Source organism: Eptesicus fuscus, chromosome 4 (assembly GCF_027574615.1).
Source record: "Eptesicus fuscus isolate TK198812 chromosome 4, DD_ASM_mEF_20220401, whole genome shotgun sequence".
NCBI lineage: Eukaryota > Metazoa > Chordata > Mammalia > Chiroptera > Vespertilionidae > Eptesicus > Eptesicus fuscus.
In genome coordinates, this window is record NC_072476.1 from 112399036 (window position 1) to 112421897 (window position 22862).

The following is a 22862-nucleotide window of genomic DNA, read 5'->3' on the forward strand; positions in this document are numbered from 1 at the left end:
TCGGAGCCCAAGATGAAGGAAGTGCGCGCCACAGCTTAACTGTGGGTGGGACTTCGCCTGGAAGGGAACTTCCCAGGTATCTGACATCACGAAGCCCAGCACCCCCCACACCGATGAGCTACCCTCCAGCACAGCACAACCTCGAACCCGTGACCCAGGCCGAGGCACTCTGAGGGTTCTAGTCTGCATGTGTCATTTCTCAGATTCAGTACAGAAACCCGTCTCCTTCAGTGTGGCCTCGATTCCATGTAATAAATGGTAAAACCAGCACCGCCTGAGCTTGGCATGTCACTTATCAACACAGAACCGCTCCTGGGCTTGAGCCGTGCCTTCACTTGTGTCCTGAGAGGAGCTGCTCCAATGACCTGGGTGAGCCTTCCATGCTGAAGAGCACCCTAATTCTCAGGGTGACCCACTTGTTTCCTGTGGCCTCGCAGCCCCCCTTTCCTGGAGAAGCTGCCCCTGGTGAGCAGAGCGGCCTGCTGCTCGGCGACGGGCAGTCAGCACACCCACGCCGGGAAGGCCGCCGTGGCCGTACCCCAACGCCATCGCTCCACCACCCTCCGGCACCACACACAGCACCACCTACCTACGCGTGCGTTTACTTACAGAGGAAAGGGGTACCCCAAGCCCCAGTACGGTGAGCACGGTGGTGGTGACGGTGCTGTCACGGTACGGGTACTGGATGCTGTTGTCTTTACAGAAAAAGCCTCTCTGAAATGGGTATATGTGGCCCAGATTTAGAACAGCCATGGGCATGGAAGCTGTTGGGGAGGGAAAAAGACACACATGGTTACATTCAATTCACTGCACTGGAGGTCAAGCCTGCTGAAGGGGGTGCGGGTCTGAAGCACACTCTGCCTCTCTGAAAGGATCCATGCTCCACCGTGCCAGAGGGAAGCGGCGGCAGCGGCCGCTCGTCCCGCCCGCCTCACCGAGCACAAGTGCTCCGGCCCCGGGCCATCAGCACGGAAACCCGGGGGGAGCCAGCGGCCCCGGGAAGCAAAGCTGAGCAGTGGGCACGGCTTCGCATTTTACATTTCGTAACTAATTCGCTTTTTATTGAATTGCTTCATATCTTAAATATATTCAAGAAAAAAAGAAAACTCAGCAAATACATTTAATAATCATAATTATCAAAACAGCCAAATGTAGTTAAGGAGGGCAAGGTATAAAATTTTGTTTCACATTAAAATTTAAAATATGGTTAGAAAACAAAAGAAACCGTAAGTATATTTGATAATAAAAACAGAAAGAACCAAGCCCTTTATATTCCAAAGACAAACTAAAAGTGGTTTTTATTAAGCCCTGGCAAGCCTCCAAAGTCACTATGACAAGCTTAGAGGAATAATGTTCACGTGAGATTTTTCACCCAAATAAAATAAAAGACCAAAGAGAAACGAACTTCAATTAGTAGCTCCTCAATCCATTCAAAGGCACACGCTCTAGGCTTTGTTTTGTACAATCCAACGTTCAAGTATCTGCTCACTCCCACTGGACACGAGGCCAGGCCTCCCCCGAGGACGAGCTCGTGTAACAGGACAGGAGCAGGGCAGTCAGAATGCACACTCAGGAATTGTTTTGAAAGCAACACCAAGAGATATTTTTGGGGAGGGGGCTGATGAGATTGTTCTGTATCTTGATTGTGATGGTCATTCCACAACTCTAAGCATTTGTCAAAACTCGAAGAACTGCACAACCAGAAGCTGTCTTACTGTGTGTAAAATTTACAGGAAATGCATTAAGACAAACTAGGACTGACTTCTAAGATGGTTTAAAGGCCCTATAGGAATTCAGAGGTCAACCTGAGCTCGAGCAGCCAGAAAACAGGAAAAGGCAGCTAGAACCTGAAACAGCCGGTAAACCGTGGGCAGCAGGGAGGGCTGGAGGAGCGCTCGGGCAGGTCGGGCAGAGGCCAGCCGAGCACAGGGGCAGGCGCGCAGAGGGGCTTTACAGCCAGCATGCACACGCACACACGCGCACACGCGCTCACGCGCCAGGCAGGAGCGGCAGGAACTCGCCTGCCCCCCTCATGCTGGGAACAGGGACTAGGCCCCACATCTGTCACATCATCACGGCTGCGGACCCTGCTGAGACCAGCACGTGGGTCCCGGAGGGCAGCACAGGCCGCACTGGGCGGGCACGGCCCCCAGGAAGACGGGTGGCCTGCCTTCCGAGAAGCTCGCTCAGAACGGAGACGTAACGGTCACAATAAAAACAGAGCTAATGAGCAGAATCTCTGCAGCTTGCTCTGAATCCTGCAATTCTGTTTTTCTAATGGGAGGAAGTGGGCTTCCGATTTGCATTCACAGGAGTTCTATTTGGAAAGACTGGCCTCCAGGTAGCTTGTCCTGGAGGGAAGTCCCCCGTCCTCCTCGGCGTGGGGTCGGCCACGGGGGGGGGGGGGGGAGACGGGCTTCAGGGTTACATTTTTGAAAAGTAGGAACAGGCCCTGGAACGCAGCTCTGAAATAGCGCGCCATCAGCGCCAAGCAGCGCGCTGCCTGAAACCGGAAGGGCGCGTGACGGAGCGTGCTGAGTAGAGGAACGACTCGGCCTGCGGACCGGCCCACGGCGAGGCAGGCGGGGACTGAGGCCGGAGACGGGCGGAGCGTGAAGTTGGGGGGCAGCGGCTTACAGTGGAAGGAAATTAGTTCAGTGTTAAGAATAGTGACTTTGGGGTGATCTGGCACCTTCTTAAACCGCAGCTCATCTCCTTCTCCCTCACCCCCCGCCCTTAAGGCCCAATCACACTGAACCACTGGCTGTTGCCTGAACATAGGTTTTCAAAACCACAGGTGCCACCTGGCCGGCGTGGCTGACCACTGACCTATGAACCAAGAGGTCACGGTCCAATCCCAGTCAGGGCACATGCCCGGGTTGTGTGGGGAGCGCTGGGGATTCTCTCATCACTGATGTTTCTCTCTCTCCTCTCCCTTCCTCTCTGAATAAAAATACACATTTTTAAAAACCACAGGTGCCTTCATATACAGGACTGGAGGCCCGATGCACGAATTCGTGCCAGGGGCTCAGCTCTTGCAGCCCTCGCAGCCCCGGCTTCTCCGGAAGGTCGCCCCGTCTCATCAGCATATTACGCTTGTGTTACAGATGGGGCCAAAGTAGGGTTACGGTTGTGAGTACGTGAAACAGAGTTTATTCTGTATCACTGTTACTAACGAGTGTGCTATTTCCTGTGCGAACAGCTGTAAACCTACTTTTGCCCACCGTGTGCTCTGGCCAGGATCCTTGCCCGCTCGGTTCCCTTGGAGTCAGTGCACTCCGCCTCCTCCGCCCCCAGAACCCGTCCCCACGCCGGGGACACTGCATCTCCAAGCCCTTGGCGCTGTCAGCAACGTGAGGGCAAAGGCTGTCCCTGTGTCCTCTGCCAGGCACACAGCTGGCGATGAATAAAAGTTGTGAATGACTAAATGTGTGAAATTCAGGTAAAGATCAGGAGACAGAGATATGCAAATTGCTGGCTTTCAAAGTGGTAACTGAAGCCAGAAAATGAGACAGTTCTCAGAGAAAGCAAAGCCTGAAGGCAGGGCTGACGGAGGGAGAGCACCAATCCCACCTCGGACCACAGCGCCCGCAGGAGGGAGGGAGGCTGTACCCTGGATGGCACCACCGCCGTGCGAGCAGGCGGGCCACAACGGCCGTGGGACCCAGCAGCCTCCGGACGCAGCTCAGAGACCGAGTCTCCTCCAGGTGAGTACACGCAGGATGTCAAAGGCAGGACATGGCGGAGAAGGAGCATGAGCAGCGACGGGGTCTGGGGGAAAGTGTATAACTGATCACCTGCAAGAGAGCGTGTTACACCCTCCTACCGACAGCACCGCTACGAAGCAATCTCAGCACTGAGCTTCAGTACTGGTTACCCTAGTCTAAGCACATCTCTTTCTTCAAGTTAAATACGCCTCAATTTCTTCCACTACTCATGTGTTTTAGACATACACTAGAGGCCCGGTGCACGAAATTCATGCACTCGGGGGGGGGGGGGGGGTCCCTCAGCCCGGCCTGCACCCTCTTGCAGTCTGGGAGCCCTTGGGGGATGTCCGACTGCTGGCTTAAGCCCACTCCCCCGGGAGGCGGGGGAGGCTCCCGCCACTGCCGCTGCACTCACCAGCCGTGAGCCCGGCTCCTGGCTGAGCGGCAGCTCCTGCATTGAGCATCTGCCCCCTGGTGCTCAGTGCCGGTCATCCCACTGTTGGGTCGGTTTGCATATGAGCCTTTTGTTATATAGGATCCATGTACACCCTCATGAACTGAACCTGCCTCCCCACAAATTCTCACATTGGAGTGCCAACCACCAATTTTATGGTATTTGGAGATAGGGCGCTTAGGAGGAATTTAAGGTTAAATAAGGTCATGAAGGCAGGGTCCTGAGGAAGAGGGAGATGTCTCTTTCCAATGCACACGCCCAGGAACAGCCAGGTGAGGACACAGAGGCGTCTGCAAGCCAGGAGGAGCGGCCATTCACACGCTGCACGCACAGGTGTATCCGCCCTTAGAGTAAACACGCATTTGACTCTAAGGAGAAGGAATATTCTCTGTCTACTCGAGAGAGGACTCTCAGTGGTATTTTTCAGGGTAGAATAGAGAACTCCGTGTCAAAGTTAATGTCACAGGAAGGTTTTCTCCAAATAAACCCCTTCATGTTCTTTCCTTAATATACAGGATAAAGAAACTACTTTTGACCCTACTTATTCTAGAATATTTTTCTCTAAATTAAAACCCCTTCTTCAGGAAAGCCACAGCCACGGAGCACGAGAGCTGTGGCCCGCTCTCGGCACCCTCTACGCTGCACTGAATAGACGGGTGGCCCACACCCGCACGCGTTTCCTCTGTCCTCCTCCAGCTCAGTGCTCGCGGAACCCGCTCCCATTTCACAGAGGACACACCCGCTTAAAACACGCTGCCACCTTTCAGTAGAATAAATCCAAGATGCACTTTGAAGAGAGAGAGAGACTGAAGTAATACGCAGAAGCAAAAGTGAAGAAAAACAAGTGCTGTTTACTTTCTGAAAGAGGGACACAGCATTCCGGATGTCATTAAGGTGACTGCCGACTTCAGCATCCACTCCCTTCCTCTATCTTCTCAAAAGATCTCGTATCAGACATCAAAGTAACTGTCACGCTGAACCCCGGGGAAACCCAGGTGTCTGACTCTGGACCGTCTCCTCTCCGCGTCAGTCAGACGTTCCCATGCCGATCGTATGGCAGCCAAGTGCCGGGAAGGAAGGCTCCGGGGGGAGGCGTGAAAAGACCTCCCCAGCGTGTTCCTGAACGAGGGCGCGGGTGCTGCAGGAGCCCGGCTGGGCAGGAGGGAAGCTGATGGGACCTGACAATGGCCGCTCGACGGCAGGGTCAGGGGGCAGTGCAACCCCAGGCCGGGCGGGCAGAGAGCCCAGGAGGGAGCTGGGCGAGTCCACACAGCACCGGCCCAGTGCTCAGCGCTGCCCCTCCCCAGGCCCAGCTGGCGGGGGCGGGGGCGGGGCGGGCCAGGCCCAGGGAGGCCTCGCCGCCGTCCATGAACCGGTGAGCACGCAGGCAGCACCGGCCTCGGAGGCACAGAAACCACCACGTGCACCAGCCGCTCGGGGCCTGAAGGGTCGTAAGGGATTTCTCTCCAAAAGACTCGTTAGAACAAACCAGGGAAGGAGACGTCAGCAAGCTCTCAGGTCCCAGCCCACGAGGGAAGCCCTTCCAACCCTGCATCTGACAGTCCCTGCTCACGCTTCCCACGGGGAGCGCCTCACATGGCAACTGCGGACACAGGCCTGCACCCACAGCCGGGCCCCCAGGCCTGCACAGCCCGCGGGCGAGCCGGGCTTCCCACTCCCTCTTCTCCGAGAAAAGGTGGAGCCCCAATTCAATCCTGTTACTACCCCCCCCCCCCCCGCACCCCGCCCCTGCCCCAGGCCCGCAGCTCCCCTGCGGGAAGGCAGGAGGCTCCGATTTCCACGTGAGGCGACAGAGTGTAACGCAGGAATCCTTCAACCAGGACTTCGCCATCACCATCCTCAGGCCCATCTCCTCCAGCCGCCCCTCTAGAGCCGCTAGCACCGGTCAGACCTGCAGCCGTCACAAAGGACGCACGCGCACGCGGTCCACGGCGACAGCCACGCTGCCCGCCTTCTACGCCGCCGCAGGCTGCGCTCCAGGCCCCGCGTGAGACCCTCGCCTACCGCACCACGTGGGACGCTGTGCTGTCGCCCTGGCACAGAGCGCCGTCACAATGGGTCCTGTTCCCGGAGGAAAGGTCTGCTGACGGGAAGCCCCTAAAATAATCAGGCAGCCCAGCCTGCAGGGCGGAAATAGCACCCTGCCAGCCTGTGGCCATTTATAACCCTGAGTCACACGGCACACACGCCGAGAGCCGGGCTGCTCCACGGTGAGCAGTAACGGCCGCCGTGCGGGGAGACCGCCTGGGTCTTCGTCCCGCGGCTTCCCAGGCGTGTCCAAGGAGAACACGCGAACGACGCGGCCCGCGCACCCACGGCCGTTACGTGCAGCACAGCGGCCCGTCGCCTTCATTTAAAACAGGCATCTGCACGCAGATTTCCCGCCACGAAATCTGGAAACAGTTTAAACCTGATCAATAGTATGAGTATTAGAATAAGCACACATACATAGAAATACGTTCAATATACTGCTAACGAGGCAAGATAACCTGTAAAAACATTATAATTAGTGTTTCATGTGTATGAAAAAGTACTGGTCGTTGTGTCTAAATACACATTAGGAGGCCTAGGAGAAGACATAACCAGCTTTCCCGGAGTTAACCCCAGAGATGGCCTTTACTGTAAAATCGGGCAGACACCTCACCTCCCACCGCACATATTTGTTTTATGAAACAACAAAAGATCAAGATCATTAATTTTGAATTTTAAGAACTGCTTTTTCCCCATGAAAATGATGGTGTTTTTTCTTTTTTCGCGGTGTTTTCTGAAATTATGCTACAAATGGCACTTACTGAAAAAGTCATAATCTCAGAAGCATTTAATTTTTCTAAGGAAAGTGAGAGCCTTTGTCGAGTGCCTCCTCCTGCCAGGTGTTGGCCTGTGTGTGATCTCTGACATGTGATCTCTGACATGTGATCTCTGACATGTGATCTCTGACATGTGATCTCCTTCACGAAGGGGAAGACAGCCCCCACCATCTGACATGTGAGAACATAAAAATCCAAGCCACAGGCCTAGAGAAGCTACCATGTAAATCACAAAACAGCCTGACGGGAACATGAAAATACCAATCAAAACTTCAAGTACACGGCTAAAACACTACGCATAAAAATTAGAGCCTTAAATGGATACCTTAGAAATCAATGAAACATTCAATTACTTCTTTTTAAAAAGCTCAACGGAGTGAAAGGAATATAGAACAGAAATGAATAAAATGGAAAACAAAGGAAAAGCCAGATTAACAAAACCAAATGAGTTTTCGCTGGTTGATGATCCGTCTTGTTAAAGGCTTAAGAAAAGGAAAGAAAAACACAAATACAGCAGATTATTAACATTTTTAAAGGGCACGAACTATCCATCTGGGCTAACTCATCAGGAACTCAGAGGCCCCGACTCCCTGGGTGTGTGCGAGGGTGGGCGGCAGTGACACAGGCTGGTGAGCAGGGAAGCGGGATTTAACAAGGCTCCTCTTCTCTCCATCACGGCCTCCGCGGTCTTTTCCGAGGAGCCTGGGCACCAGGTCCCGCTTCCTCGTCCACAAACGAGGAGGAAGAGACGCATTCTCCCAGGGCCCTGCCAGTCGGATCCCACGAGCCCCAGCCGTCTGCACAGACAAACCGCAGGTTTCCTTCTTGGGCTGCAGGGGGTGGGGGCGCTGTGTGGGACCCGACACCTCCCAGGGCGCGGGCGTCCCGATGCCTGCACGTGGGGCAGACCAGGGAGGAGACAGGACACTCAGCAAACCTCACAGAAGGAACACCGGGAACGGCCTCCAGGAACTGGTGCCTCACAGAAGGTGTCGTGGCTAAACCCACACGTAAAACACTCTCCTTTCAGAAAGACAAGGAAACCCGCACGCGTGCACTGACCCACGTCTGTGCTCTCCGGCGTGCCACTGGGTCTGACAAGTGAGCCCACATCCTGTGAGCCTGGCTCCCACGCACCCCTTTTTCTCCTGTCAGCGCCCAAGGTTACAAGTAAATACCATTCTGGCTCTGCACCCCTTTGTTACCTGAGCCGTTTTTAGAAAGTTCTGGTCATTCCAAACTTAAGGAATGTCCTTTATTTGGTGTCTAATTCAGTTAGAACAAAATACACCACATTTTCTCGCTTTCTTTGAAAACAGTGCTCTGAATTCCTCCCGGACCCACCTGCAGAGTCCTCCTGCTGGCGGACAGGAGTTCTGTGCCCTTCCTCCCGCAAGGAAAGAGCCATTCAAGCTTTCACCACCGTCAGCGAAACGCACGGATCTGCCAGGGGACGCGCCCACAGCACGTGCGGACACGGTGCTGCTGGCCAGCCCTGCCCTGGACGCAGGCCCCGTGTCGGCGCACAGCTGGCGCTCACACGGGCACACGAGACTCACGCCAGTGTCTGAACTCATGGAGCACAGAGGGACGCTGCGCCAGGCGTGACCGGTCACTCGGTGACACGGCCATGACCTTGGGAAGAAGGAACTGCCAGGGAATGAAGGGCCACTGGATGCACATGTCACTGACAGGAGTGCCTTTCACTGAGCTCGCGCGTCCACCCGGACGTTAATCCTCCAACAGCTCTAAAAGGTCCACGTTCCATCAGCCTGAGGACGAGAGCCTGCCCACAGCCCACGAGCCCACTGACGCCCCACGGGCCAAGGACGGACGCTGCTCCAAAGAGCGAGCGGGAAGAGGCCAGGGAGCTGGTCCTGGAGGGCCCGACGGAGGCCGCAGCCCGCGGGGAGAGCAGCCTGAGTGCAGGAGGCAGTGACTGTCCTTCATCATGAACACGCAACACGCCAACGGCCGTCACGCCGTGAAGCGTAATGACCGACCACGTCATGACCAGGTCACGGATCAGCAGGAGGGCGGGGCAGCGAGCTACAGTGGGCGGCGGAGAGCTACAGGAGGGGGCAGGGCAGCGAGCTATGGGGGGGCGGGGGTAGCTACAGGAGGGGGCAGGGCAGCGAGCTATGGGGGGGCGGGGGTAGCTACAGGAGGGGGCAGGGCAGCAAGCTATGGGGGGGCAGGGAGAGCTACAGGAGGGGGCAGGGCAGTGAGCTCTGGGGGGGCGGGGGGAGCTACAGGAGGGGGCAGGGCAGTGAGCTCTGGGGGGGGGGGAGAGCTACAGGAGGGGGCAGGGCAGCGAGCTCTGGGGGGGGGCGGGGGAGCTACAGGAGGGGGCAGGGCAGTGAGCTCTGGGGGGGGCGGGGGGAGCTACAGGAGGGGGCAGGGCAGTGAGCTCTGGGGGGGCGGGGGGAGCTACAGGAGGGGGCAGGGCAGCGAGCTATGGGGGGCGGGGGGAGCTACAGGAGGGGGCAGGGCAGCGAGCTATGGGGGGCGGGGGGAGCTACAGGAGGGGGCAGGGCAGTGAGCTCTGGGGGGGGCGGGGGAGCTACAGGAGGGGGCAGGGCAGCGAGCTATGGGGGGCGGGGGGAGCTACAGGAGGGGGCAGGGCAGCGAGCTATGGGGGGCGGGGGGAGCTACAGGAGGGGGCAGGGCAGCGAGCTCTGGGGGGGCGGGGGAGCGACAGGAGGGGGCAGGGCTGCGAGCTATGGGGGGGGGAGAGCTACAGGAGGGGGCAGGGCAGTGAGCTCTGGGGGGGCGGGGGAGCTACAGGAGGGGGCAGGGCAGTGAGCTCTGGGGGGGCGGGGGAGCTACAGGAGGGGGCAGGGCAGCGAGCTCTGGGGGGGGCGGGGGAGCTACAGGAGGGGGCAGGGCAGCGAGCTCTGGGGGGGGCGGGAGAGCTACAGGAGGGGGCAGGGCAGTGAGCTCTGGGGGGGCGGGGGGAGCTACAGGAGGGGGCAGGGCAGCGAGCTCTGGGGGGGGCGGGGGGAGCTACAGGAGGGGGCAGGGCAGCGAGCTCTGGGGGGGCGGGGGGAGCTACAGGAGGGGGCAGGGCAGCAAGCTCTGGGGGGGCGGGGGGAGCTACAGGAGGGGGCAGCGAGCTACTGGTGCACGGACTGTGCGCAGGGCTACTAGTCTTCTAATAAAAAGGGAGGGAGGGGAGAACCTGCTCGCACCTCCAAGGCAATTTAGGGGAGGAGAAGGGCAACAAGGGTTTTGTTTTTGTCTGATTGCAAAAGATCTGCGAGTGGGAGGAGGTGATGGACGGGGGGGAGGGGGGGGGACTTACAATAATTAGAATAAGGATGGAGGAGCTAGGTCCAAGGGAGCCGGCAGGAAATGCCAGCACAGGGACAAGGTCACCTAAGGTCACCCTCCCCCGAAGGTGGCTCTCGTTGTGCTGCTCAGCAGTGCAGTGCGGTCAGGCCGGGTCCTCTTTGGCAAGGCCAAGTCCAGTTACGAGTGCTGGCTCCACCCTTCCCCAGGCTGCACACTGCCCGTGGCCCGTGGCCCTGTGGCCCTGTGGCCCTGTGACCCGTGGCCCTTGGCCCGATGGCAAAGGGGAGGAGAGGGCGGAGCACGTGAGCGCCGCCTGTGTCTGCGCGTCCTGCACCCGGACGCCAACACGCACCTGCCCCTCACCATGCTGGCACGCAAGCTCCGAGGCGGAGCGGGCGTTTTGCTTTGTTCACGGACATATCCAAGCTCCCAAGTCAGTGCTTACAGCCAGACAGGCCCTCAGCACAGACTGAACAACAAAGAGCACCTTGTAAAACAGGTATGATCACCCCCGCCTGACAGGTGAGAGGGTGACTCAGAGGGGACCGGAGCGCAATTACAGCCACGCGTACAATGAGGGAGAAATCACACGTGCCCACGGCAGCGCTGCCCGGCACGGCCGCCTGCGCAGGAGCCGGGCCCTGCTCCACGCAGGTGTGGCCCGGGGCCCACAGGAGGGGCCGGGGAGCCGCAGGGGGGGGAGGGGGAGGCTCAGGTGCAGACGGGCGGTGGGGCTCCAGAATCACAGGTACTGGTCTGACTCTAAGTCCTAAACGCACTGGACCAGCACCGCCGGCCAGAAAGGAGGGGCGCGGGTGCCGGAGGGAGGGTCCCGAGGAGGAAACGCACTGACCGCTGCCGGGAGTGGAGTGGAAGGGCAGGCGGAAGCGGGAGGAGCCCGAGCCCCGCCGCTCAGTACCTTAACGGACAGACAGGACGTCCCACCAAAGCAGGCAGAGGGGGAGGCGGAACCGCAGGAAGGTCTGACCCCGAGGCAGTGACGTCAACACCGGCTCCGAGCGAAAGGCCTCGAAGCCTGCTCCTGGCGCAGGTGAGTCTGTGCGAGGCGCAGGGGAGGGGAAGGGCGGGGCGCCAGGCGGGAGGTCAGTGGTAGGGGTCAATGTATACACAAGGTCCCCTCACCCCCCCCCCCCGGGTCTCACTTTCCCAGGTTTTCAGTGGCCAGCCTCGGTCCAAAAGTATTCAATGGAACACGCCACGCCGGCACGAGAAGGCGGGCGGCACGGCAGGCATGGGAGAGACCGGTCCCGTGTCACTGCTGGTTGCTGTTGCTGATCTGAGGGCGTCTCACTTACAAAGTGGGGGAAGGTCCGTGTGCACAGGAAAAGTAGTGTCTGTGGGGTTCAGTTCTCTCCGCCGTTTCAGGCACCCTCTGGGGTCCCGGAAGGCATTTCCTGTGATGGGGGGGGAGGGGTGCTGTATTGGAGAATGATTCGGAGATGGCACCCCAAGCGTCCAGGGGCAAGAGCTCCGAGCACAGGCCTCGGCTCCTGAGACACCTGCTCTGGCCGCGGCGGCAGGCACCGTCTCTCTGCGGCTGGCACGCTTTGCTATAAAAAGGACCAGTGATCTCGTTGGCTTTTTGTTCTGTGTTTAAGTTGGGACAAAGGGGAAAGGACACTGAATGTAAGTGACATTTACCAAAGAAGGTTTTCACTTTTTGTGGTTTTCTGTCAACAATTACCTATAATATCCTCAACCCTGGAGTCTGAGTTCATTAAGACACTTAAAATAAGCATGTATATACTTACAGAGCTTTTAAAAACATCCAAATGACCATGCGGGCAGGTCCTGCCACTGTGAACCCAGGTTTCCGACAGAAAGCAAGCCAGCCCGTGTGTGCAGACAGACAGACAGACAGACAGGGAGCCGGCCACCTGCTGCTCCCTCCCCGGAGGCGCGGAGCCAGGCCGCCGGCCCCCGCTGCCCTCCTCTCACGGAAGGTCACAGCAGCACTCGCCAGGGGCTGACGGACAGGGTGAGGGAGGGACAGCTGATTTGTTTTCTACTTGACTCTCTCCTCGGCCCTGATCAGGACTCTATTCTGGACTTCTTCGGTATTTGAAGCGACAGCTACAATCGTTTCTCAGCCCAAACACACGCCATGGACACGAAATGAGTTTGGGGGTGACACAAGCACATTTGAAAGAGGCAAAACGACAGCGAACCGCAGTCACACGAGTGCACGAGCGGCTGTCCCGTTAGAAGTGAAGGATGCTGGGTGCGGGGGCTGCACAGCACCATCCCGTGGGCGCCATCCGTGGATGCGACATCAGAGGTGGCTGCCGGGGGGAAGGACCCGGGAGGGGAGGACCCGGGAGGGGAGGACCCGGGAGGGGAGGACCTGGGAGGCGCTCCTTCTGTATCTTAATGGTGGCGGCCCCCTCTCCACATCTCAGCGTGTCTGACCCACAGACTGGTACCCGAAGTGAATTTCACTATGCAGACTGTAAACCAACTCGAATGCTGGCTTCAGCTGCCACCCCTGTTCCTCACTCCTGCCCCACGCCCCACGCCCCACGCCCCACGCCCCACGCCCCACGCCCCACCCTAGCTTCCTCCTCTCGCCTGCCTCAGTGCGTGCGGCAGGGCGGGCCCTGGGCAGTGCTGGCTCTGCAGTCAGATGCCCTGGCCGGGTTCAGCTCTGGCACCCTCCACTCCTGCCCGAGTGTGCATGGGCAAATTACCCACCATCGGAGCTCGCCGCCTCTTACGGCGAATGTGAACAGTACTAACTACGTACCTCCCAGAACTGCCTCGCTCAGAGCCAGCACTGCGCCTGACGCAGCACCTGGCACAGGAAGAGGACTTAATAATAAACGCTTCTGCCTGACGGTCCTCTGCCTGCCGCCTGCACAGCCACCGCGGTCTCTCTGAGTGCCCAGCGGCCCGGGACACACAAACCTGCCCCAACGTGTAGCATGGATTGTAGCCGTTTCTCTCCAGCAAATAAAACGAGTCTGTGTGTCATCTGACCCGACTCAACAGAGGCCAGCATGTCCTGCCCACAGCCCATCAGCGCTCGAGAACAGTTTGTCCCCTGATGGGTCTTACTGTGAGCGAGCAGGGAGTGCTGGGAGAGAGAGGGGCACAGTGAGATGGGCGGGCGGGCGCCCCGAGAGCTCCCGGAGTTCATACAAGGGTGTTGTATACAGAACAACAGCACAGAAACGGCCAATAATCTAAATATTAAAAAACGGAAGTCAAAGTGGATTATGCCAAAATACAAACAGGATATCACACCAACATTAAAAGTAACTGGTAGAAGACGATGTTTAAAATTAAAGAGCATATGCACCAATATCCCAATATTGTTTTTGTTGTTTTTTTCAAGTGTGAATTCATACACAGGAAAAAAGCACTGGAAAGATATATAACAAAAATGTTAAAAAAGGGTACTCTGGGTGATGGGGAGGTTAGTAGTGATGTTTATTTTATTTTCTGGGTTTTCTAGAATTTATCAACTTATTACATGTTAATTTTATTTTTTTTAATATATTTTATTGATTTTTTACAGAGAGGAAGGGAGAGGGATAGAAAGCCAGAAACATCAATCAGCTGCCTCCTGCACACCCCCCAATGGGGATGTGCCCGCAACCAAGGCACATGCCCCTGACCGGAATCGAACCTGGGACCCTGCAGTCCGCAGGCCGACGCTCTATCCATTGAGCCAAACCGGTTTCGGCGATTACATGTTAATTTTAGAAAGTTTGGAGATTAATAACAGCCTGACAGGAGCGCCCGCACCAACCACACGCATTTCGGTTGCCTTTCTCTAAGCTGGGCAGCGGCCGAGAGCTCACGGTCCGGCCTGCTAGGCCTCGGTGAGTCCGTGAAAGGCGTGACCAGCAGAGCAGGCCGACCGTGGGTACGGCCGTGAAGGATGGCGGTAAGTCGTCGATCGGTGCTTGGCAGAGAGAAGGTCCCCACCCGGCTCTAAGGCGTGCCCATAGCCAACCACCTCCAGGTAACGCGGGAGCGAACCAGCGCGAAGCCTCCTCTTGGACGCAGTTTCTACCGTCTGTTTAGTCTCCAGTTTAACGACAGCAGGACCGGCAGGGTTTCACTGGAGTACCCTTCAAGCTTGTCAAAGGAAGCACCCTGCATTCAGGTGAGAACACTTCCCGGCTCAGAAATCCACCCCATCAGTCCCCTCAGAGAAGCGGGCAAGAGCCCTCCCCGCGGCGGCAGGCCCGCCGTCCACAGGGCAACAGGCTGCGTCCGCCAGCTCACGCCTCTGAGTAAAGCTGCAAACGCTCGTCGTCTTCCGGAAAAGGTGCCTCTTCGGGGTGGGCACGGTGGACGGGCCGGTTGTAAACCCGTTCAGGAGACAGCTTTAGCAACTGAACTTGGAAAGAAGAAATCAGGGCCGAAACCGGTTTGGCTCAGTGGATAGAGCGTCGGCCTGCGGACTGAAGGGTCCCAGGTTCGATTCCGGTCAAGGCCATGTACCTTGGTTGCGGGCACATCCCCAGTGGGGGGTGTGCAGGAGGCAGCTGATCGATGTTTCTCTCTCATCGATGTTTCTAACTCTCTATCCCTCTCTCTTCCTCTCTGTAAAAAATCAATAAAATATATTTTTTAAAAAAGAAAAAAAAGAAAGAAGAAATCAGACTGACTGGATGTCACCATTCCGGCACAAAAATGGTTATCTCAGTGCCTCAAATACACGAGGAAATAATTCAAGAACCAAAACTACAAATAAAAGTTTTAAATAAACAACCAAATAAAATCCGGACCTGAGACCTCAACTGCTTTCCCTTCTTCCCGCGCCGCCCACTGAAGAGTGTGCTGGGATTCTAAACCTCAGGAGGGCTGTGTGAAGGCATCATGTCTCTGAAATTACGCCCAACGGCAAGGCCCAGAAACCAAAATAAAGTCACACCAAGGTGTGTCCCCGAAGAGAAGGATAAAAACTCCACTCCGGCAGGAAGTCCCCAAAGTGGCATCTCTAACTCAGTGAGCTCTGTTTAAAATACACACTTTTTTTAAAGGCACTCAAGCCAAAAACGTTCGGTAAATTTCTTTTTTTAATGGTTATAATTATCGCAAATCATGTTTCCTCACAAATGTCTGTCTGTCACGCGGTTATTTTATACAGAAGGCGAGGTGAGGAGGAAACTCCCAGACAGCGTTCCTTTGAGGCTCCGCACACACACACACCAGGAGGAGCTGCACACGAGCAGCGGCCCCGGAGAAGCCAGAAGAGCGGGCAGCCGGCGGGACGGCCACGGCGCCCACACAGTGCCCGGGGCGCAGGGGGAGAACCGGAAGCCGCGCCCTCGCCGGACGGAGTGACCACGTGTGTGACCTGAAGGAGAACTGGCAGCAGAGCCGCTGTGAAGCCACGCCCACAGCGTCACACCCGCCTGGTGGTTGCTAGGGAAACGGCAGCATCAGAGCCCACTGCTCTCGGCAGAGTCTGGGGAGCAGTTCGACCACCTCGGCCTCCCCGCCCACTGGTTAAGATGGCACCCCCTCTGGCAGGGTCACTCTCCCCCGCCAGCCTCCTCCCCCGCCCCTGCGCCCACACCGGGCTCCAGCCTCAGAAGGAGCCTGCGCCGCCTGCTCACCGTCTGCCGGGAGGCCCGGGGGCCGGCCAGTCACTATTTGGGCCTCTTGCCCCTTAAGCTCCGACACGCTCCCCAGCCCGCCTCACAGGCCATCCATACCCCGTTCCCGTTCCCGCACCCACTGCGATTTGGAAACTTCGGCTTCTCACAGGCCATCAATGACCTCCGTGGCACCACCGGGGACGCTTCACCTGCTCTTTCGGGAGAACGCAGACATCGTCACGCTGTCCCCTTGAGTCAGCCCCGCTCTCACTGGCTTTCCAGAACGTTCTCGGGTGCTCAGTGCTCCCTCCCTCTCCGTCTCGGGGCTCTCCGTTGCCTCCAACCAACCTGAGACGGGTGCTTCTCAGCCCTTTCCTTCACACGTTCAGCGTCCTGCTGGTTTCACCAATCCTCGTGGCCTGAGTCGCCTGACCAGCCACGACGCCCACCCCAGAGCCCCCTCGAGCGGAGCCCCTTCATCCCAGTGAGGCCGTGCTTCCTCCTGGGTCTCCGGGCCCCTAAACAGCCCGCCCACCGGCAGACTCACCACCTCCTCCTGCCCCTTTCCTGCTTCAAACCGGGTTCCCTCCCGTCTCCCCAGCTTCCTAACGGCCTGTGTGTGAACCCCAGCTTAGGAACCGGCACGGAACCAACACCTGTCAGTTACACACGCCACAGCTTTCAGAACTACCGCTCTGACCCACATTCAATGTGTCACCAGAACCTGTCTGTTCCACCTGAGATGTCTCTCAAATCCATCCGCTTTCCCCATCCTCACCCCCCGTGGTCTCACCACCGTGCTCTCATCCGAACACGTCAACAGCCCTCACCGATCCCCCTCCCCCCCTCCCCGCTCTAATCGCTGCTCTACCCTGAACCAGTCATTGCCTTAAAGAGCTGCCCCATTCCTATCCAGATCCCTTCCCACAAAACACCACAGCACCCGCATTTCCCCATCCTGCACTCACAGGTTCATTTTTGTTCATTTGCATCTCAACCGGCTAAGACAAAGCGGCTCCTTCCACTGCTAGCTCCGCGCCGAGCCCTTTAAGAACAGTTACACACGCAAACCGCCACTCCCGGGACGTCACCCGCGATGTGAAACCCTGAGCAAGGGGGTCTGTGCAAAAGCAAGTACCTTCATGGGAGGTGACCGACTCACCTGCTGTTGGCCTCGGTTAGTACCGGCAGCCCCAGACTCAGCGCACCGGGGGACGCGCTCTCCACACCAGCTGCGAAGTGGTACCCATAACCTGTCCGACAAGTTTTGATAACATCACAATTTAAGAAACCTTTTCTCCAATTGGGCTATTGGGTCAGACAGAGACAATACTTGGAAAGGAGCACATTGAAAATGCCTCTCTCTTATCCATGCTGTTTGGGAAAAAAAGTAAAAAACCACCCCTGTCGCTTGCTTCTGCCACACAGCATCACCCTGCTAGGTGTACCCCCAAACCAAACGGGGTGCCTCTCAGTGCAGGATGATGCTCCAACCAACCGAGCTTCGGGTTCAATTTCGGGTCAAGACACGAAACTAGGCTGTGGATTCGATCCCTGGTTGGGGCATGTACCAGAGGCAACCGATGGATTTCCTGTTTCTCCTTCTCTTTCTGTGCCTCTCCCCCCATACCCCCTCCCATACCCAAAGTCAATAAATACATCCTCAGGTGAGGACTTAGAAAATGTTTGTTTTTAACCCGAAGACCTGCCCAGCAAGTGTGGCTCAGCCACCGAGTGCCAACCTAGGACCACGAGGTCACTGGGCTGTGGGCTCGGCCCCCAGGAGGGGGCACGCAGGAGGCAGCCAATCAGTGATGTTCCTCTCTCCCAGATGTCTCTCTCTCTATCCCTCTCCCCTCCTCTCTCTCTCTAAAAATTAATAAAGACGTGTTTTTTAAAGTCAGATCTGACTGCAGAATCTGCTACCAGAGAGAAATAGGTTACAAGTAATGAAGACATTTCTTATAGTGACCTGGGCACCGACACACACACCAGGGCTCCATTTCAAGGCCTTTTAAGCTGAAGCTAGAACCACACCAAGTAAAGTTCCAGAAGAAAACAGCCAGCACACGGCACCGAATGTCAAGACCAGACTGGGTGAGCGGGACCCAACTGGCTCAGAGCTTCACTCTCAGGGTGACAGCAGCAGCCAGCAGGCCAGCCACGCCCGCCCCACCCCGTCTCAGAGCTCAGCGCATCCGTCCGTCCGTGCCGCAGCGACTCTGAGCATCGTCTGTCCTCAGGAGACAGGACACTCAGCAGCGTCAGAGCACCCTGCCCTCGCCGCGCAGTGAGTGGGAATAGACGGGGGGGAGGGCGGGGGGGGGGGGGACGGCCTGCAGAGCGGCGGGCTCAGGTGTGGTGCGTTCGTGAGGCGGCAGAGGCCGGAGTGCCTCCCCCCGCCGCGCTGAGCCCCCCCCCCTCCCCCCGTCTGCACCAGCAGGACCGCTGGTCTGCGTCCCGGGAGCTCGGTGCACACCCTGCGCTGGCCAAGAGCACGTGCCCCAAGGGTTGCACGGTCTCTGCTCGCCAGAAGCCGGGTCTCGGCTGGGTCTCAATCACTGAAATGGGGCTTCATCACACCGGCCGCCTCCCGTGCGCCCGCCCGAGGAGGGAGCCGCTCTCTCACGGCCTCGGCTGACGCCTCAGGCCACACCGCACGGTCCCCTCCTCCCAGGCTCTTGCGCAGCAACCAGGAGCCGCTTGAGGCCATGGGTTTGCGTCTCCTCCCCGCTTCCTGGGAAACAAGGCCGTGCTACGGGGGAGGCGGCGGCCATGCTGTGAAGACCACAGGCCTTCACTTAACCATTTACCAGCGCTCGCTCAGGCGTTCGGTGAGCCCGGCTCTCCTCCCTCCTCGTCCGTCCGCCTCTCCAGCACGGGCGACCAGCTGAGGTCCATGAGCCCCGGCAAGGCCGGACCGGCTCACCAAGCTGCCACTCACCTCCAGGCTACGGCTCCTTACGTCACTTCCTGGGCCCCCACCCTGCAGAAGCCTCGGACCCACTTCCCAGCGGCGACAGCTGAGCGCTCAGCCACGGGTCTGAGAGCCTCTGCTGGGCTGAGGCACTGAGGGGCTGCCTGCGTCTGCGTGGAGAGCAGTGAGGGCAGAGGTCTCCCTCCCGGGCAGGGGTGCCCACACCGGCGGCGCTATAGAGGAGGTCTGTGCTCCTCACCAGGGCGCCTCAGTACCACCTTCCAGGACGCACGCCCGCCTGGCTCTCAGCAGGACTAGCGGTGTGAGTTACACAAACTGAAGCGCCCCCTTCAGACAGCAGACTCATCTCGGAACACAGGGCGCACACACGGACCGGAGCCCCTCACACAGAGCCGACAGGCCTACAACGTCCGGCCGCCTGAACTGACCGCGGCCTTCACAGCCAGCGAGTCCCCGTCCCTCCTCCTCGCCCTCTCCGTCACCACCTTCCCAAATCCAGACCAGTCTGCTTTCAGACGTCACCATCCTCAAAACTGTACCCCCAGTTCCCAACCACCCGTCCTACCTGGTCTCACGGGCGTTTCCACCGTCCCACCACCTACAGAACGGACATGCCAAGCCCTCCGGGAGCGGGTGGAGCAGGGGCTGCACAGGGCCCAGTGGGCACTGAACGCATGGCGGGTATTACCACCCACACGGACACCGAGCAACGGGCTCCAGAAGTCACTGCTGAGAACACCACGATGCTACCCTGTTCCAGCCACACGGGCCTCGTTCTGTGACTAATGCCCTTTGCCCCTCGGCCCTCGGCGCCTGAGCCTCCCTCGGTCTGGACTCCTCTTCCCGCTCCGCCCGGCCCACGTGCTCTCACCCTTAAACCTCACTCAGCCCCGCCCCGAGGAGCCGGCCGAGGCCCCCACAGCTCCGTCTCCGGCCGCACGTGCGAACAGCTGTGATCGTCCCCATCAGCAGAGGCTTACCTCCTGCAGGGATGGCACAGCTCCCGCACGGCCCAAGCACACGACGGGTGCTCACGACAACCAAGTGAACATGAGGACAAGCCCACACTTTACAGCCCGACCGCTGTGCTCACACAGCAGCACCGCGCATCACAATGAACGTCACCGGATTTGAAAAAGAAGGGGAGGGTCCAGAGAGGCGTTGCACAACAGTGTCTCCCCCGCCCCCCTCCTTAGCTGCCTGCTTCATTGCAGAGGAATTAAATTCATAGAATTTACACAAATGAGGATGTACAATTAAGGTCATTAAAAAACGTCAGGACCACTGAGCCAACTTTTCCCCGGGGAGGGCATTTCCAAGGCTGGACAGTAGAACAGCGCCGGTGAGCGGAGTGCAGCCAGCTCATGTTCTGGACGAAGCGGACATTCAGGAACTCCCGCTGCATAAAGTAAGAGCTTTCGAGAAAGTTCTAGTGGGTTGAGGTATCGGCGGGAGCAGCCGGCGGCGGGAGGAGCCGTTACGGGAGCTGGAACTGCCGATTACTCCTGATCAAGATGACAACCTCCCAAAAGCAGAGACTTGGTGGCAGAGCCCCTGGGGGAGAAGCCAGCGGGGAGCCGGGCCGGGATCGGTGAAGTCCTGGGCAGGAAGCTGGAGGAAAGGGGCCTGGGCAAGGCTGACGTGGTCCTTGGCCAGCTTCTGGTGCTAAAGGAGGATGAAGACCTCTTCCGGGACGGCTACAGGACACATGTGGCGCCCAGGCCACGCAGTCCCGGACTGCTCTGGGTGCCTTCGAGAGGTGACGCCTTCTTGGGATGCTCTCTGGGAGCCCCAATCCCCAACACCAGCCTTGAGCCTCCAGTCTGCAGCTGAGTGGGGGCTACTCCCTGTCCTCTACAAAGGAAGCGACTGCTGTCTGCTCACCTCCAACGGCCTCCGGGTCTTTGGGGAGTTCTCTCCTCACCATTTCAACTCTTTTGGAATTCTCACTCTTGCATGCATCTCCCTTCTCTTTCCTCTGCCAGTTTCAGGCCAATAACCAGCTTTTCTGAGTGGACTTCTGGCCCCTACCCTCACCCCTGGTCTGTTGAATGACATTTGGCTTCTCTTTTGGCAAAACAGTCACTGTCCGTATAAAGTTTTTTAAATCAATAAAGTCAGTGGCCTTCCAAAAAAAAAAGAGCTTTCCATTTGTTTAATCACACACCAGCACACTCCCAGACAGATCAGTTTCCACCACCTCGGATTACGTCTGATGTGACGTCTGAAAGCAGACGTCTGCTCGCCAGAAGCCGGGTCTCGGCTGGGTCTCAATCACTGAAATGGGGCTTCATCACACCGGCCGCCTCCCGTGCGCCCGCCCGAGGAGGGAGCCGCTCTCTCACGGCCTCGGCTGACGCCTCAGGCCACACCACCGCCTGAGGTGTGTGGTTTTCACACATGACTGATAAAACTCTACCCCTCAAGATGCCGCCAGCTTCAGAACATTCCACAACTGCTCACGGGAGAGGTTTTAAAGTGAAAGTGTTTGTGCCCCTAACACAAAACTAGTTGATGTTATTTCTACTAAAATAACTAGGTTTCCGTTGGTAAGATTGCAGAGAAATAATTCATGGGCCAACATATACTGCACCCGGTGCAGGCCCGCGCTCAGCCCTTCCCATGTGGACTCGCTCAGGCCTCAGAGCAACCGTGGGAGGCAGGGCCTGGCCTCACTGCAGCGAGGAAACTGAGGCCCAGGGAGGACGCGTGGCCCAGAGTCCCAGCTAGCGGCTGGAGGCGCTGGAATGTGAACCCACCGTCCATCACTAGACTCCGAGGTCTCTAACGTTTTAAAGAAAAATGTACAATTTATGAAGAATGAGCCATTCCCAACGTTAGACTAGTTTCCATTGAGTAAAAACAACTCCGAACCTCCGGGCTTTCAACCTGGACAGCAAGAAGGTAGGAGGCAGCAGGAGAGCAGGAGGAGGGATGGGGAGGAGTGAAAATGAAAGAGGGTCAGCAGAGCAAGGAGGGCAGAGGCAGGAGTAACCACCGCTCGTGGAAATAACGGTGAGTGCTTTTCTGAAAAGAGAGGCAAGACCGGGCCTTTACACCCCGAACTAGCTTGTCCCCAGGACTGTGTATTTCTATCCTAAATGCTGAATTAAGCACCTAAATTAGGAGGAAGCAAACAATTAACATTCCAAATTCCTTCCCATAAAACAAAACTACATGGTGACTGGGTTTACTTGAACTCTTGGAGTTTAGAGACTTTCTACTAACGCCTGCCTTTTTTAGTAGAATGGACAGTGACAATTACACTTAGCTCCTCACCCCAAAGAATCGGGATGATCCCCCAGCCGAGTAGCACTAGAAAACGTTGGTAAAGCTCAGTCAAAATGACTAAAAAGACAAAGTAATAAAGATTCACAGAATGCACATGAGCTCACAGAGAGTGTAATCCCGACAACCTGCCGGAGGAATTGACATGTCACAAACCCACAGAGGGAGCCTTCTCGGAACAGCTCCATCTCTACTCCGGCAAGACGGTCCAATGAACGCAACGGCGTAAAACCCCCCAGAGCCGCTTGGAGAGGGAAAAGCCGCGCAGGACGCCGTCTGACCCCGGGCCAGGCTAGGGCCAGGCTAGGCCCTTCTCTGCTCCTTTTTGAGATTCCTCCCCGCGCTCTGGCTGGGAGGCAAGAGACACAACCCGGTGGACTTTCAGCAGCAGCAAAGGCAGTTTGGTTCCGAGAAGCCGCACGGCCAGCACCCAGCACACGCACGGTCCTACTTGCTCATCTGCATGGAGGCGCCCCTCAACTTACCGTGGGGTTAAGTCCCCGCAGACCCATCGTAAGTCGAAAATATCTTAAGTTGAAAATGCATTTAATACACCTGACCTGCCGAACCTCAGCTTAGCCACGCCGCCCTGCAGCGTGCTCCGAGCACTGACCCTGGCCTAGGGTTGGCCAGCCATCTTGAATTTCAGCCCGAGGGTAACTGCCTCCCCCTCCTTCTCACCCGAAGCAGGAGACACAGATGGGTGTTGTAGACACCACGGGATGGGAAAACAACATTCCCAAGCCGCTGGCCGCGTGGTGCACTGTGGATGCCTGT

General features: G+C 57.5%; 1 protein-coding gene across 4 annotated transcripts in view; it reads right to left on the reverse strand.

Moving 5' to 3' along the window:
- PLPP1 (phospholipid phosphatase 1) overlaps positions 1–22862 on the reverse strand; it is a 41605-nt gene that overhangs the window by 13647 nt on the left and 5096 nt on the right. For 2 of the 4 annotated variants that reach the window (XM_054715356.1, XM_054715354.1), the window contains exon 2: positions 610–764. The exons of 1 other annotated variant lie outside the window; for it this stretch is intronic. In XM_054715356.1, the coding sequence (XP_054571331.1) occupies positions 610–759 (150 nt within the window). In that variant the 5' untranslated portion in view covers positions 760–764. Of the gene's footprint in view, positions 1–609; positions 765–22076; positions 22097–22862 lie in introns of those variants that run through there. One more of the 4 variants, XM_054715357.1, reaches the window with a different exon arrangement.